General features: G+C 37.2%; 3 protein-coding genes across 8 annotated transcripts; all 3 read right to left on the bottom strand.

Moving 5' to 3' along the window:
- Positions 1-369: 369 nt before the first annotated feature.
- On the bottom strand, positions 370-10,368 carry LOC144548094 (uncharacterized). 6 transcript variants are annotated; one of them, XR_013509239.1, is made up of 3 exons: positions 4,368-4,540; positions 1,276-3,712; positions 371-1,128 (listed from the first exon to the last, which is right to left on the bottom strand). XR_013509239.1 is itself a non-coding variant. In XM_078296783.1 (2 exons), exon 2 carries the CDS (start codon positions 3,592-3,594, stop codon positions 2,062-2,064), a length of 1,533 nt encoding a protein of 510 aa, XP_078152909.1. In that variant the 5' UTR covers positions 3,595-3,712; positions 10,320-10,368; the 3' UTR covers positions 370-2,061. The 6 variants fall into 6 exon arrangements, 3 of the variants coding, with proteins under 3 accessions (XP_078152909.1, XP_078152908.1, XP_078152907.1); XR_013509240.1 differs by having other exon boundaries at positions 1,440-3,712; XR_013509241.1 differs by having other exon boundaries at positions 372-1,128; positions 1,946-3,712.
- LOC144547801 (acyl-coenzyme A thioesterase 2, chloroplastic-like) lies at positions 6,000-7,486 on the bottom strand. The gene is made up of 4 exons (XM_078296492.1): positions 7,417-7,486; positions 6,812-7,143; positions 6,545-6,673; positions 6,000-6,437 (listed from the first exon to the last, which is right to left on the bottom strand). The coding sequence occupies exons 1-4, from the start codon at positions 7,484-7,486 to the stop codon at positions 6,297-6,299; spliced, it is 672 nt and encodes a 223-aa protein (XP_078152618.1). The 3' UTR covers positions 6,000-6,296.
- LOC144547800 (uncharacterized) lies at positions 7,330-15,474 on the bottom strand. The gene is made up of 3 exons (XM_078296491.1): positions 12,393-15,474; positions 10,320-10,425; positions 7,330-9,663 (listed from the first exon to the last, which is right to left on the bottom strand). The coding sequence occupies exons 1-3, from the start codon at positions 15,128-15,130 to the stop codon at positions 7,645-7,647; spliced, it is 4,863 nt and encodes a 1,620-aa protein (XP_078152617.1). The 5' UTR covers positions 15,131-15,474; the 3' UTR covers positions 7,330-7,644.
- Between the last annotated feature and the right edge of the window lie 1,304 nt (positions 15,475-16,778).

Raw genomic sequence — 16,778 nt, 5'->3', positions numbered from 1 at the left:
CGTTCATCTTGTTCTCCATATTAATGTGTTTGGAGACCAAATTTTACATTTTTTGAAAAAATTTTACTAATTTTTTAGATATTTAGAAAATCACTTGATCTGAAAATTCTGGACCATCCAAAAACAGTGATTTTCAATAAATCTAAAAAAATAGTAAACAAATTTCAAAAAATGTAAAAATGTAAAATATAAAATTTACCAAACTAATTAGTTTGTTTTCTACGTTGTTCATTTCCAAGAGATGTAGCATGACTGTTTCCATACAATGATACCAGTAAGGTGTGATAATACCAGTAACATGTTTCTATATATTTTCTATATATACCAATAAGGTGTGATAACGCTCTTGACAAACTTTCTTCTTTTTGGGCCAAATTGCCCATGGGCATTCCATTCATAACATATTACAAATTTGTAACTAGCAAAGAGAATCCTACGTAACCAATTTTTTTTTACAAATTTGCAAGATTGTGGGTTAAATAGTTTCCCTACCTATGTATCTACATTTAAACCCCTTACATTTCCCCATAATTCCCCATAATTCCATTACTTCCCCATGAGCTCTCCAATCATTACTAATGGGCATCTGGTTTGATGTTAATAGGGACACCATATTCTTGAATCCGTCGGAAATTCACAATTGGACAGATATAATGACATAGCCACCTTCATTCTGAGCAGCAAGGCAGTTGCTTCCATCTAAAACACCGAGTACACCTGAAAGCACTTAAGTTCGTACCGCACCATCTTTGTTCCCCATATCGAACAGAACATATGTGGCCTCCCTTCATCCGGATCTTTGAAGGAGCCTTCAGCTTAGAAGCGGAAAGCCCCTTGAGGTCTTGTCAGAACAGTCTGGTGCCACTGGCAACACCGGTACCAGTATGCAATTTTCAGCAGTGTACCAGAGGTAGTGCCATGTTCAACACAGAGTGCAGTGACTGCGTTTTACCTCCATAGACCTTTGCACATCTCCCTTTCCACACTGCCCATGTGATATTAGCAAAAATACACACGCCTTGTTCATCCAAATCAGATCACATGCTTTGCAGTACATAAGGGAGCTGACCTTGGACCGTGTCAGTTTTAAGTCCTGGAGGAGATAGGAACCATACCACCTGTGCCAAGCTGCAATGAAATAGCATATACATTACCAAATAAATTAAATTTATAAAAAAAAATTTGTCAGCATTTAAAAAACTACAAGGGCATCCATAAATATTGAGATTGAATTTATAAAAAATTAACCAAATGAGAACATAATAAGTTCATAACCTTTTACTGGTCAACAGTTGAGATGTACTTGTTGAGAGGTACCAGATTTAGATACTTAAGATGTAGTCTCAAGAGGTGCCGGGTTCTTTTTTTTCGGAGAAGTTGAAATCGACATATCTCAGTTTGATAACCACATGAGAACATAGCATCATGTAGAGCCTTACCAAAGACAGAATGAACTTGGATCATACCTTGTCAGTCAGAGAAGTTGAAATCGACCTATCGCAATTTTCTTTTACTCTAGCAATTGCTGATGGAAATGGTGTAGTTCAAGAGAAGTACTAAATTTTGCGAGAAAAAATTCATACGGCCTGTCATGCTTATCAATTTTCAAAAATAGTTGGGCTAGACAGATCACTTTCCAAAACAACCATCCACAATTGCTCCTCATCTTCGATCTGACAATTCAACCTCAATGCAAGTTATTTAAGGGGAAGAAATGTCGGCTTATGCTGAAATTGGATTGGGACTGCTAGTTCAAAAGTTCTTAAAGAAATCCTTGCAATGATCAATTGTTTCAAAAATCGCTGAAATCGATAATATCAAAGAAATCACTGATTACCTACTTGTCACTACCAAGAAATCGCTGAAATAAAAAAAATCGGTGAAAGTACCAAGTATATAGAAACAAATTTCAGTATTTAATCTAAATAAAAATTGCTAAAATTACATCCTGGTCGCTCCATGTTCAAAATATGTTTATGGCACTCTTTGGAGTTTGATTTGGTACCATACACTGAGTGACTGTTACAAGGACACTATTGAGGAATTAACGTCTATTCCCGTTCAATGTAAATTAGGCTCATGCCCTTTAGAAATCATAACATGTACAAAATCTAATGCCTTATCAGTTTCACCATTCTTGCACAGCCCCTTTATAAGAGTACTATAGGTGATGACATCTGGGTCATACCCTTTGGAAATCATGACATCTACAAAATTCAATGCCCGCTCCGTTTCACCTTTCTTGCAAAGCCCATCTATAATAGTGTTGTAGGTCACAACATTAGGCTCATGCCCTTTAGAAATAATGACATCTACAAAATCTAATGCCTTGTCAGTTTCACCATTCTTGAACAGCCCCTTTATAAGAGTGCTATAGGTGATGACATCCGGGTCATACCCTTTGGAAATCATGACATGTAGAAAATTCAATGCCCTCTCAGTTTCACCTTTCTTGCAAAGCCCGTCTATAAGAGTGTTGTAGGTCACGACATCTGGCTCGTGCCCTTTAGAAATCATAACATCTACAAAATCTAATGCCTTGTCAGTTTCACCATTTTTGCACAGCCACTTCATAAGAGTGCTATAGGTAATAACATCCGGGTAATACCCTTTGGAAATCATGACATCTAGAAATTTCAATGCCCACTCAGTTTCACCTTTCTTGCAAAGCCCATCTATAAGAGTGCTGTAGGTCACGACATTAGGCTCATGCCCTTTGGAAATCATGACATCTACAATATCTATTGCCTTCTGAATTTCACCTTTCTTGCACAGCCCATCTATCAGAGTGCTATAGGTGATGACATCAGGGTCATACCCTTTCGAAATCATGACATCTACAATATCCATTGCCTTCTGAATTTCACCTTTCTTGCACAACCCATTTATAAGGGTGCTATAGGTGATGACATCAGGGTCATACCCTTTGGAAATCATGACATCTACAATATCCATTGCCTTCTCAGTTTCACCTTTCTTGCACAGCCCATTTATAAGAATGCTATACGAGACTAAATCAGGTATACATCCTAGCTTAGCCATTTTGTAGAGCACTATAGTAGCAGCCTCAGCAGTTCTTTTCTCCCAACACAGGCCTTTGAGTATTGGGCTGAAGATATTGGCATGAGCTCTGCGACCCTCTTTGAGAAACCGTCCCAGAAAACCAAACATTAGGTTGACCTGTAGCATTTGTGCACAGCAGTCCATCAAGATCGCATAGGTATATTCATTTGGACCAATTCCATCAGCTTGGGCTAAATGGGTGAAGAGGGAAAAGACAGTGGGGTAAGGGTTGTTGGAGGTTTTGGTGTAGTCCTTGAGGTATTGATTAATTTCACGGAGGTCCTTGGCAGCCAACAGCTGGTCAAACTGGTAAACCACCTCTTGGTCAGAAATGGCATTTGCTATCCGGTGCGGCCTTTTATCCTGACGCCATGAATTTGGTTTGTCGGGTTGAGATTCAGACTGAGGGAATGCGTAGCAGATAAGGGAGAGGCCTCGGCAAGAAGAAAATGGGGATGGGGATTGGGATTGGGATTGGGAAGGTGAAGGTGAAAGTGAAAAGAAGGGGGCAAGATATAATGTTGACACCATATGATTATTATTATTTAGTCTGATTTGGTTTGGTTAAAGACTTAGTCTCTTAATATATCTCTGCCTCTTTCTAAAAATCTTATCTAACAAGGTTGAGTTTTGCTTCCAGGTTCAACTACTGCATTGAAGAATAACAACACATGACTAAGACAGATTGTGAGCAATAAAACAAAATGAAAAATGAGAAAAAGAACATGGGCTTTAATGAATTTAAACTGTTTTGTTGTGAGAACATAATTAATTTAAGACACTACTCCCATTTAAATTTGAGTTTCAGTTGGTTGCAATGTTGGAGCTCCGTGGTGGTATGGTCCAATGGAAAAGATGCTTGGCGTATAATTGATATCATTATTTTGTTAGTACAATTTTACCCCACTCTGTGAATGACAGGCTAAGGCTACCGAACAATTTTACCGCCCTTGTTTAATGAATTTTAAAAAAATAATAATAATAAAAAATCCAAAATAATACTAAAATTGCAAGTGTTCAGCTGACGACGAACTGCAGGCCTGTACAAATCATAATAGATGAATTGTTTTTTCAATCATTTTGTTTTGCTCGGTAATAGGAAACTAAATAATTTAAATGAGTATACGGCCGGGTCCAATGTTGAAGGAAAACCCTTTCAATGAAATCACAACAGAACAATAGAAGGGGATGAAAGTAAATCAAGAACATTTTTACACCTTAAAACTAAGCTCGGGCATGGCCATATTAAATCTCAATTTTCTTCCTATCATAGACTTAAATTTGGAAATATAACTAACCTTAACCTTGAGATAATGAAAGGTAGCGAAAGAGAAGTCAGTCCCCTGCAAGAGGCGAAAGCAGAAACAAATATAAAATAAGAAGAAATGTATTTGTGTAAAGAAACTAGGAGAGAGCGAGAGGGAGAGGGGGCTTCTGTCGAGAGACCTCAATCGCAAGAGAGGGATAAGGTTTTAGCTTAGCGCAAAGAGAGAGAAGGGTTTTAACTAGAAATCGGATCCGGACTGTTCGATCTGTTTTGACACGAATATTAAGAAATCCATACATTCTATCTCAAACCGGATTCGCTCCAATTCTGATCAGACGGTGTCCGCAGTGTCACTGGGATGAAACAAAAAATTTTACTTAAAACAACATTCTAGAAAAGGCGCCTTCATTTTCTTACTAAATGATATTTTTGCTTACTACCAAAACAATGCGAGGTCCGGAATATATAATTCATTTTTTCTATACACACTTAAATAAATATTACATTTTAATTTTATTTCAACTAGTATCAAACACTTTCAAAAATATATCGATATGTTTATTTTGACTTACTGATTCATATAAAATCAAAATGAAAAGGTGACAATTTTTATATTTATGTAGAAGAAAATAATATAGATTAAATTTTGATGAAATTTTTAAGTATTTTTGTTATTAAAAAATTAAATACGTTCATACTTACCAACTGTACTATTATCAGAACAATTGATACTTGCTAAAATATGACGTTGGAAACTTGTAATATCTCAGAAACCACCAAGGATTTCTTGATTATTGAAGACTTATAATAAAACAGTTTGACCCAAATATATTATTTAGTGTAATACGATTTGCACTAAAATATGTTCATGATAATCAAATCAATTGGCTAAGATATATTTTTTTTTTAGTTGAAAACATTACAACCAAAATTATGTAGCATTATATGTAACTGATAATAATATAATGAAAAAAAAAAGATCAAATAAGTTGTAGTATTATATATAAAAAATATCACAGAAAATTAAGGCACTAATTTCTAATAACTAGGGGTGTTCAAACGGTCGGTTCGGTTTAAACCGAACTAAAATAATCAAACCGAACTTAAAACCGAAGTTTGAAAATCCAACCGAACCAACCGAACTAAAATAGCAAACCGAATTAAAACCGAACCATTTAAACCGATTTAAACTTCGGTTTGTTCGGTTGAACCGAACTTTCTCAAAAATCAAAACTCAATACATCTATAATACTCAATTTAAACTTTGGTTTTGATTAATGAACCAATTTAAACTTCGGTTTTGATTAATGAACCAAAATAATACTAGAAGTCTTGACCCTATCAATAAAATCGGTCGGTTCGGTTTAATCGGTTTTGAGAAATCAAAACCGAACCGAACCATTTAAACCGAACTAAGTCACAAAATCAACCGAACCGAACCAATTCAACCGAACAACCGAACCATTTAAACCGAATCTTACCGGTTCGGTTCAAAACCAAATAAACCGAACCATTTGAACACCCCTACTAATAACCATACGGTAGGAATCACACATTAACTCCTATCATGACCTGTTTGATTTTTCTCCAATTTTTGTAGTTTTATTATACTTTCTAGCAATCAATATCATGAATTTTTAATCGAACGACTTGTAAATCACCGTATCAAGCAATTCTAAAATTACATATAATATCATTTTTACTAATATCTAAACAATTTTGAAAATAAATCCACTTTATGAAGCAGCTTATTAATTTGATAATCTGTTTATTTAAATGACATAACATATTCACAATTTAAGTATATTCCAATTTCAATGAATTTTTTATATGTTATCATCAACGTTCTTATTTAGTTGAAATGGATACAAACTCATTCTCATTCATTTCTAATTTTTCAATTGCATATGAAGTCCGAAAGAAAAACCAAATGACAAAAATAGGCTCACTAAAACTATGATTCTTTTTATGATATATTCTCAGAATCCATGCGCTGAAGGATCCGCCGTGCCTCCTCTTTTGTGCCTGGAGCTACATTGCTGATCTTCAACCGGTTTCGGATGGACTCTTGATCGACACCAAATGTGAAATAAAATGTGTCCGATACCTGGATGCCGGTATTAATGCCATGAATTATTTTTTCCATTGCTAAATATGAATCCAATTAACATGCATCTTTCATTTAATTTCGAAGTATTAGATATGAATATATACCTCTTTGGTATGTAACTCGGGTCTGGTAACATGAGCCTCGACCTCTACATGTATCAGCGGTTGATCAGGGCTCTCCAATTGCATGTGTAAAACACATGATTTGAAGCGAAGAAAATCTCCCACGTCAACCTACACATATCAAATTCAAATAACTAATAAATTTGACAAAGTATCAAGCACCGATACATGTACTGTTACTTGCTTGTGCGAAAGCTTGAACTAGGAATGGAATGCAATGACTGTCAAGTAAAAGAAAATCAAACTCACTCGCTTCAAAAAATCGACATGATCAACTTCAACAAAACACAGACCATGACCAACAAAGGCATAGGAAGTATAGAATGCCAATTCATAAGCTTGGTGCATCAAAAATAACTCGAAAAATCGACCGTGCAAGTTCCTCTGCTGTGGCCGACAAACAATGGAGTTCTCCGGTCTAGTGTCCCATGATAAAATACTATCTCGATCTACAAGTGTAGGTAGATCACAGAACACTCTTCCCTTAGCCAGTAGATTTCTCAAACCTCTCAGCCTCCTCTCCTTCAAAGGAGAGCGTCGGGTTCTTCTGTAGACATTTTGTTTTGCATCTCTTTGCCTTTCTTAGCTTGTCACGCATCTCAGAAAGCTTGCAAAAAGATCTACAACAATTATTCTTCACCACATAAATCAATTTCAATGTTCAAAATATTTTTCAACCACAAATTAATTCTCATGATATATTATTTATGACATAAATCAATTTCCAAGCCCAAAATTATTTTCCATCAACAATTAAATTACATGCATGCGCAAATAAATTAGCACAAAATATATTATATAACAATTTTACAAAATATCAATAATAGGTAAACCCCATGCCTAATCAATTTCACCCTCTTTGCACAGCCCCTCAATAAGAGTGCAATAGATCACTGCATCAAGATCAACTCCTTTGGAAATCATGACATCTAGAAAATCCTTTGCCTTCTCAATTTCACCTTTCTTGCACACTCCATCCCTCAGAGTGCTGTAGGTCACGACATCAGGATTATACCCTTTGGAAATCATGACATTTAGAAAATTCAATGCCCGCTCAGTTTCACCTATCTGGCAAAGCCCGTCTATAAGAGTGTTGTAGGTTCAAGCCCTTTAGAAATCATGACATCTACAAAATCTAATGCCTTATCAGTTTCACCATTCTTGAACAGTCCCTTTATAAGAGTGTTATAGGTGATAACATCCGGGTCATACCCTTTGGAAATCATGACATCTACAATATCTAATGCCTTATCAGTTTCACCATTCTTGCACAGCCCTGTTATAAGACTGCTATAGGTGATGACATCCGGGTCACACCCTTTGGAAATCATGACATCTAAAAAATTCAATGCCCGCTCAGTTTCACCTTTCTTGCAAAGCCCATCTATAACAGTGCTATAGGTGATGACATCCGGGTCATACCCTTTGGAAATCATGACATCTAAGAAATTCAATGCCCCCTCAGTTTCACCTTTCTTGCAAAGCCCATCTATAAGAGTGTTGTAGGTCACGACATTAGGCTCACACCCTTTGGAAATCATGAAATCTACAAAATCCATTGCCTTATGAATTTCACCTTTCTTGCAAAGCCCATCAATAAGAGTGCTATAGGTGATGACATCCGGGTCATGCCCTTTGGAAATCAAGACATCTAGGAAATTCAATGCCAGCTCAGTTTCACCTTTCTTGCAAAGCCCATCTATAAGAGTGTTGTAGGTCACGACATCTGGGTCATACCCTTTGGAATTCATGACATCTAAAATATCCATTGCCTTCTGAATTTCACCTCTCTTGCAAAGCCCATCTATAAGAGTATTGTAGGTCACAACATTAGGATCAAGCCCTTTGGAAATCATGACATCTACAATATCTAATGCCTTATTAGTTTCACCATTCTTGCACAGCCCTGTTATAAGACTGCTATAGGTGATGACATCCGGGTCACACCCTTTGGAAATCATGACATCTAAGAAATTCAATGCCCGCCCAGTTTCACCTTTCTTGCAAAGCCCATCTATAAGAGTGTTGTAGGTAACGACATTAGGCTCATGCCCTTTTGAAATCATGACATCTACAAAATCTAATGCCTTATCAATTTCACCTTTCTTGCAAAGCCCATCTATAAGAGTGTTGTAGGTCACGACATTAGGCTCATGCCCTTTGGAAATCATGACATCTACAAAATCCATTGCCTTCTGAATTTCACCTTTCTTGCAAAGCCCATCTATAAGAGTACTGTAGGTCAGAACATTAGGATCAAGCCCTTTAGACATCATGACATCTACAATAACCATTGCCTTCTGAATTTCACCTTTCTTGCACAGTCCATCTATAAGAGTGCTATAGGTGATGACATTAGGGTCATACCCTTTCGAAATCATGACATCTACAATATCCATTGCATTCTCAGTTTCACCTTTCTTGCACAGCCCATTTATAAGAATGCTATACGAGACTAAATCAGGTATACACCCTAGCTTAGCCATTTTGTAGAGCACTATAGTAGCAGCCTCAGCAGTTCTTTGCTCCCAACACAGGCCTTTGAGTATTGGGCTGAAGATATTGGCATGAGCTCTGTGACCCTCTTTAAGAAACCGCCCCAGAAAACCAAACATTAGGTTGACCTGTAGCATTCGTGCACAGCAGTCCATCAAGATCGCATAGGTATATTCATTAGGACCAATTCCATCAGCTTGGGCTAAATGGGTGAAGAGGGAAAAGATGGTGGGGTAAGGGTTGTTGGAGGTTTTGGTGTAGTCCTTGAGGTATTGATTGATTTGACGGAGGTTCTTGGAAGCCAACAGTTGGTCAAACTGGTTAACCACCTCTTGGTCAGAAATGGCAATTTCTTTCCAGCGAGGCCTTTTCTTCTCCTTCTGGAGCTTACCCTTCCAATGAGGCTGACGCCATGAATTTGGTTTGTTGAGTTGAGATTCAGACTGGGGGAATGCATAGCAGATAAGGCAGAGGCCTCGGCAAGAAGCAAATGGGGATGGGGATGGGGATTGGGATTGGGAAGGTGAAGGGGAAAGTGAAAAGAAGGGGGCAAGAGATAAGGTTGACACCATCTGATTATTTTTATTTAGACTGATTTGGTATGGTTAAAAATCTTATCTAACAAGGTCGAGTTTCGCTTAGGTTCAACTACTGCATTGAAGAATAACAACACATGACTAAGACAGATTGTGAGCAATAAAACAAAATGAGAAAAAGAACATAACTAATTTAAGACAGTACTCCCATTCAAATATGAGTTTCAGTTGCTTGTAATGTTGGTGCTCTGTGGTGGAATGGTCCAATGGAAAAGATGCTTGGCGTATAATTGATATCATTAATTTGTTTGTACAATTTTACCTCACTCTGTGAATGACAGGCTAAGGCTACCAAACAATTTTACCGCTCTTGTTTAATGAATTTGAATAAATATAAAAAAAAAATCCAAAAGTGTTCAGCTGGCGAATTAACTGCAGGCTCCACAAATCATAATAGATCAATTTGTTTTTTCAATCATTTTGTTTTGCTCGTTTATAGGAAATTAAATAATTTAAAAGAGTATGCGGCCGGGTTCAATGTTGAAGGAGAACCCTTTCAATGAAATCACAACAGAACAATAGAAGGGGATAAAAGTAAATCAAGGACCTTTTGACACATTAAACTAAGCTCGGGCATGGCCATATTAAATCTCAATTTTCAGAACATTTACAAGATCTATCGATTTTCTTCCTATCATAGACTTAAATTTGGAAAGATAACTAACCTTAACCTTGAGATAACGAAAGGGGGCGAGCGAGAGAGAAGTCGGTCCCCTGCAAGAAGCGAAAGCAGAAACAAGTATAAAATCATCGATCGTAGTCAAGAGATTACTATTTTTAAGAAAAAAAATGTATTAGTATAAACAAACCTGGGGAGAGAGAGCGAGAGAAAGAGGGGGATTCGATTGAGGGATAAGTTTTTCTAGCTAGCGCAAAGAGAAATGGATATGAAGGCTTTTAACTGGAAATCGAGACTGTTCGATGGATCCGTTACCTCCCAGGTACCTGACTCAACACAATTGAAATGGACGGCTCCGATTTAATTTCAGCCGGTGGAAGATCGGGATGACAATTGGGGGCGGTATTATTTGTGCTTTGAGATGTGTGCCAAGTTAAAAATTCCTTTATCAGACCGTCCGATTTAATTCTACTCAGTCAGCTAACCTGAGGGGATACGAATTCCTGTTGGATCTGCTTTGACACCTATATTAAGAAATCCGTACATTTTATCACAAACCGGATTTGCTCCATTTTTGATCGGACGGTAACCATAGTGTCACTGTGATTAAATATTATTTTTTTACATAAAACAACATTCTGAAAAATGCGCCTTCTATTTCGTACCAAATTATCCTTTTGATTACTCTATCAGAATTTTTTTTTTTTTTTAGAATACATCAGGATTATTTCTATAGCATTTCCTTATATTTTTAAGGGGGATTTCCCGTATAGCCCTAAAAAACTTCAAAATTACGTATTGTCCTCTCTAAATATCTAAACTCACAAATTTATCTATTTTATTGTCTTTTATGTTAAAACTAATTTTAAATTTATAAAATATCTATTTTATCCTTTATGAAAACGTAAAATATTTGTAGTATGTTTATAAAAATAACAATCTTATATTTGATTAGTTTTTTAGAGCAAATAGTTCATTTTATTATTTTTGATATATACAACATTTTGTTTAATTCAGTTTAAATTTTATTTACGAAATTGGGTTTTGGGCCCTTCAATGGGCTTGAAATACATTTTCCATTTATTTTTTGACGCGGTATTGTGTTTAAGTAGGCTTACATTTGAAATAAGGATCTCACGAGTAGTAAGACTTGGGTGCTATGGATAGCATAGTGGGCTACGGTGCTACGGCTCAATATGTGTTGGGATACCAAATTTTACATTTTTTTGAAAAAAATTTACTATTTTTTTAGCTAGATAGAAAATCACTTGATCTAAAAAATTCTGCACCATTCAGATATTTGATTTTCTATCTAGCTAAAAAAATAATAAAAAATTTCACAAAAGTATAAAATTTGGTTTGTAGAAATTTTTTATATAATTAACCTAATCCCCATAGTTTGAAAGTCTAGCTCTGCCCCTGCAGGAGGGAGAACATCATGCCGCTTCGAGTTCATTTGGCATCTTAAAATACCCACAGCAGTAAGGGTATTTGCTTTCCTATGCATACATGACAAGCTATTACCTCGTGAAAAAACATTTAGAAGGGGATTTCATTGTGAGCTTAGATGTGAAGTATGTCAAGTGTGTGCAATGGAAACCGCATGCACTACATCTCTTTTTCCAGTGTCAAGCTGCAAGGTTTTTCTGGCACATTTTTTCATTCAAGGCGGGTTTCAGAATTATGCAACATGGAAATACGGTTCATCACACAATATACAAACCACTTTTTTCAAGTCAGCTAACAACAAATAGAGCACACATTGATCCAAATATAATTGTCATTTTAATTATCCTTTATTTTGAAGCAATCCGACTAGTTAGGGTGCATGCGTTCTCATCTGCAATCTAAAACCACTTAATATATTGCTGCAAATCACACAATATACATACCATTTTTGTAAATACACAAATCAAATTCTCATGATATATGCTTTATGACATAAATCAATTTCGAGTACAGAAATATTTTTCAAGCACAACTTAATTATCATGATATATTATTTATGACATAAATCAACTTCCATGCCCAAAACTCTATTCTGTACTCGAAATTGATTAGCACAATATATATTATAAAACAATTTTCCAAAATATCAATAATAGATAAACCCCATGTCTATTCAATTTCACCACTCTCTTTGCATAGCCCCTCAATAAGAGTGCAATAGATCACTGCATCAGGATCAACCCCTTTGGAAATCATTTCATAAAACAACTCCTTTGCTTTTGTAATTTCACCTTTCTTGCAGAGTGCATCAATAAGAGTGCCGTAGGTCACAACATCAGGCTCATGCCCTTTAGAAATCATGACATCTAGAAAATTCAATGCCCGCTTAATTTCACCTTTCTTGCAAAGGCCGTCTATAAGAGTGTTGTAGGTCACGACATTAGGATCAAGCCCTTTGAAAATCATGACATCTACAATATCTAATGCCTTATCAGTTTCACCATTCTTGCACAGCCCTGTTATAAGACTGCTATAGGTGATGACCTCCGGGTCACACCCTTTGGAAATCATGACATCTAAAAAATGCAATGCCCGCTCAGTTTCACCTTTCTTGCAAAGCCCATCTATAAGAGTGTTGTAGGTCACGACATTAGGCTCACACCCTTTGGAAATCATGACATCTACAAAATCCATTGCCTTCTCAATTTCACCTTTCTTGCAAAGCCCATCAATAAGAGTGCTATAGGTGATGACATCCGGGTCATACCCTTTGGAAATCATGACATCTAAAAAATTCAATGCCCGCTCAGTTTCACCTTTCTTGCAAAGCCCATCTATAACAGTGTTGTAGGTCACGACATTAGGCTCACACCCTTTGGAAATCATGACATCTACAAAATCCATTGCCTTCTCAATTTCACCTTTCTTGCAAAGCCCATCAATAAGAGCGCTATAGGTGATGACATCCGGGTCATGCCCTTTGGAAATCATGACATCTAGGAAATTCAATGCCCGCTCAGCTTCACCTTTCTTGGAAAGCCCATCTATAAGAGTGTTGTAGGTAACGACATTAGGCTCATGCCCTTTTGAAATCATGGCATCTACAAAATCTAATGCCTTATCAATTTCACCTTTCTTGCAAAGCCCATCTATAAGGGTGTTGTAGGTCACGACATTAGGCTCATGCCCTTTTGAAATCATGACATCTACAAAATCTAATGCCTTATCAATTTCACCTTTCTTGCAAAGCCCATCTATAAGAGTGTTGTAGGTCACGACATTAGGCTCAAGCCCTTTGGAAATCATGACATCTGCAAAATCTAATGCCTTATCAGTTTCACCTTTCTTGCAAAGCCCATTTATAAGAGTGTTGTAGGTCACGACATTAGGCTCATGCCCTTTGGAAATCATGACATCTACAAAATCCATTGCCTTCTCAATTTCACCTTTCTTGCAAAGCCCATCAATAAGAGCGCTATAGGTGATGGCATCCGGGTCATGCCCTTTGGAAATCATGACATCTAGGAAATTCAATGCCCGCTCAGCTTCACCTTTCTTGGAAAGCCAATCTATAAAAGTGTTGTAGGTAACGACATTAGGCTCATGCCCTTTTGAAATCATGACATCTACAAAATCTAATGCCTTATCAATTTCACCTTTCTTGCAAAGCCCATCTATAAGAGTGTTGTAGGTCACGACATTAGGCTCATGCCCTTTTGAAATCATGACATCTACAAAATTTAATGCCTTATCAATTTCACCTTTCTTGCAAAGCCCATCTATAAGAGTGTTGTAGGTCACGACATTAGGCTCAAGCCCTTTAGAAATCATGACATCTGCAAAATCTAATGCCTTATCAGTTTCACCTTTCTTGCAAAGCCCATTTATAAGAGTGCTGTAGGTCACGACATTAGGCTCATGCCCTTTGGAAATCATGACATCTACAAAATCCATTGCCTTCTCAATTTCACCTTTCTTCCAAAGCCCATCAATAAGAGTGCTATAAGTGATGGCATCCGGGTCATACCCTTTGGAAATCATGACATCTAGAAAATTCAATGCCCGCTCAGTTTCACCTTTCTTGCAAAGCCCATTTATAAGAGTGCTGTAGGTCACGACATTAGGCTCAAGCCCTTTGGAAATCATGACATCGACAATATCCATTGCCTTGTCAATTTCACCTTTCTTGCACAGCCCATTTATAAGGGTGCTATAGGTGATGACATCAGGGTCATACCCTTTGGAAATCATGACATCTACAATATCCATTGCCTTCTCAGTTTCACCTTTCTTGCACAGCCCATTTATAAGAATGCTATACGAGACTACATCAGGTATACATCCTAGCTTAGCCATTTTATAGAGCACTATAGTAGCAGCCTCATCAGTTCTTTTCTCCCAACACAGGCCTTTGAGTATGGGGCTGAAGATCATGGCATTATTAGCACTGTGACCCTCTTTAAGAAACCGTCCCAAAAAACCAAACATGAGGTTGACCTGTAGCATTCGTGCACAGCAGTCCATCAAGATCGCATAGGTATATTCATCAGGACCAATTCCTTTAGCTTGGGTTAAGCGGGTGAAGAGGGAAAAGACTGTGGGGTACGGGTTGTTGGAGGTTTTGGTGTAGTCCTTGAGGTATTGATTGATTTGACGGAGGTTCTTGGCAGCCAACAGCTGGTCAAACTGGTGAACCGCCTCTTGGTCAGAAATGGTAATTTCTTTCCGGCGAGGCCTTTTCTCCTGACGCCATGAATTTGGTTTGTCGGGTTGAGATTCAGACAGAGGGAATGCGTAGCAGATAAGGGAGAGGCCTCGGTGAGAAGCAAATGGGGATAGGGATTGGGATTGGGAAGCTGAAGGTGAACGTGAAAAGAAGGGGGCTAGAGATATGGTTGATGACCCCATCTGTTATTTAGTCTGATTTGGTTTGGTTACAGATTTACAATCTCTCAATTGATCTCTGCCTCTTTCTAAAAATCTTATATAACAAGGTTGAGTTTCTCTTCTAGGTTCAACTACTGCGTTGAAAAATAACAGCACATGATTAAGACAGATTGTGAGCAATAAGGCAATTTGGTCGGTTATCAAAAGAAAATTCAATCATTTTGTTTTGCTCTACAAATAATAATATCAATTGTTTTTTCAATCATTTTGTTTTGCTCATTAATAGGAAATTCAATAATTTAAATCGGCATGTGGTCAGGTCCAATGTTGAAGGAGAACACTTTCAATGAAATCTCAGCAGAACAATAGAAGGTAATCACAAGTATATTAAATCAGAACCTTACACTAAGCTGTGGCCTGACCATATTAAATCTCAAATTTTAAGAACATTTGCAAGATTTATCTATTTTCTCCCCTATTTTAAAATTAAGCTTGGAAAGATGACTAACCTTGAGATAATGACAGGGAGAGAGAGAGAGAGAGATGTCAGTCCTCTTCAAAGAAAGCAAGAGAGGGAACGAGAGAAAACTGTATTAGTATAAAGAAACTTGGAGAGAGAACGATAGAAAGAGAGGGTTTTTCTCGAGAGACCTCAATCGCAAGAGAGGGATAAGGTTTTTAGCTAGCGACAAAGAGAAGGACAAAGGGAGGAAACTGAGGGGGATCCGTACCCTCCCAGGTACCTGACCCAACACAGTTAAAACGGACGGTTCCGATTTACTCTCAGCTGGTCGGGATTCGGGATAACAGAGGGGTAGGATTATTTGTGCTTTGAGAGGCGTGCGAATCTTTTATCGGACCGTCCGATTGAATTCTACTCTGTCAGGTAACCTGAGGGGATACGAATTCAACTGAGGGGCGCTTTAGAAAATTTACATAACATAATTGGTAAGACACAATTATGAATTTTTCTTACGAAATGGTCCTTTTGCTGATCATATCAGGATTATTAGAGTTTCATGCGAAACTTCAAAACAATGCGACTGCAAGTAGGGGTGATTAATGAGCGAGCATGAGCGAGTTAGGGTATGCTCATGCTCGCTCATTAAGTAAATGAGCGAGTTGTTAATGAGCGAGTTTAAATGAGCAGATAAATGAGCGAGCTTTTAATGAGCGAGTTATGAGCGGCTCACGAGTTATGACTTATGACTCATAACAAAATTATATAGTGTGCCCACGCATAACAAAATTTGTTAAAAGTCATCATAACAAAATCCAACAAATTGTCATAATTCATTTAATTGAGCGAGTTGTTATAACTATTACTTGTTTTGGGCTTTAGGCGGAGGTTTTGGTTCTGCCGATATACAAAAAAAATGAATATAAAACTATGAATATTAGTATATTATACACGATTAAATGTTACATTGTGCTCACTATATTACACAGGATCAAATATGAAAACTATGCTTACTATCTATCAATCTTAATGAGGCAAGGTTGATGTTACACATAATTACATAGGATTAAATGTGGCAAGGATTAGATGTGACAAATGCTTAATGAGCGAGTTATGAGCGAGTTGGGTCATGCTCATGCTCGCTCATTAAGTAAATGAGCGAGTTGTTAATGAGCGAGTTTAAATGAGCAGATAAATGAGCGAGTTTAG

The sequence above is a fragment of the Carex rostrata genome, chromosome 32 (genome assembly GCF_964058835.1).
Source record: "Carex rostrata chromosome 32, lpCarRost1.2, whole genome shotgun sequence".
Classification (NCBI taxonomy): Eukaryota; Viridiplantae; Streptophyta; class Magnoliopsida; order Poales; family Cyperaceae; genus Carex; species Carex rostrata.
The sequence above is the reverse complement of the archived record's forward strand: the minus strand, read 5'-3'. Positions and strand labels throughout refer to the sequence as shown.

Excerpts from the sequence above, each read along its gene's own strand:
- LOC144547800 (XM_078296491.1), bottom strand. The coding sequence starts at position 15,130 with ATGGGGTCATCAACCATATCTCTAGCCCCCTTCTTTTCACGTTCACCT. Across the intron at positions 10,426-12,392 it reads GAGAGTGGTGAAATTGAATA|TAATCTCTTGACTACGATCG; the intron begins GACATGGGGTTT and ends TCTTAAAAATAG. Across the intron at positions 9,664-10,319 it reads TTCGTTATCTCAAGGTTAAG|CCATACCAAATCAGTCTAAA; the intron begins GTTAGTTATCTT and ends TAAGATTTTTAA.
- LOC144548094 (XM_078296783.1), bottom strand. The coding sequence starts at position 3,594 with ATGGTGTCAACATTATATCTTGCCCCCTTCTTTTCACTTTCACCTTCA.
- LOC144547801 (XM_078296492.1), bottom strand. The coding sequence starts at position 7,486 with ATGATTTCCAAAGGAGTTGATCTTGATGCAGTGATCTATTGCACTCTT. Across the intron at positions 7,144-7,416 it reads TGAGGGGCTGTGCAAAGAGG|AAAGGCAAAGAGATGCAAAA; the intron begins GTGAAATTGATT and ends TGACAAGCTAAG. Across the intron at positions 6,438-6,544 it reads CCGAGTTACATACCAAAGAG|GTATCGGACACATTTTATTT; the intron begins GTATATATTCAT and ends ACCGGCATCCAG.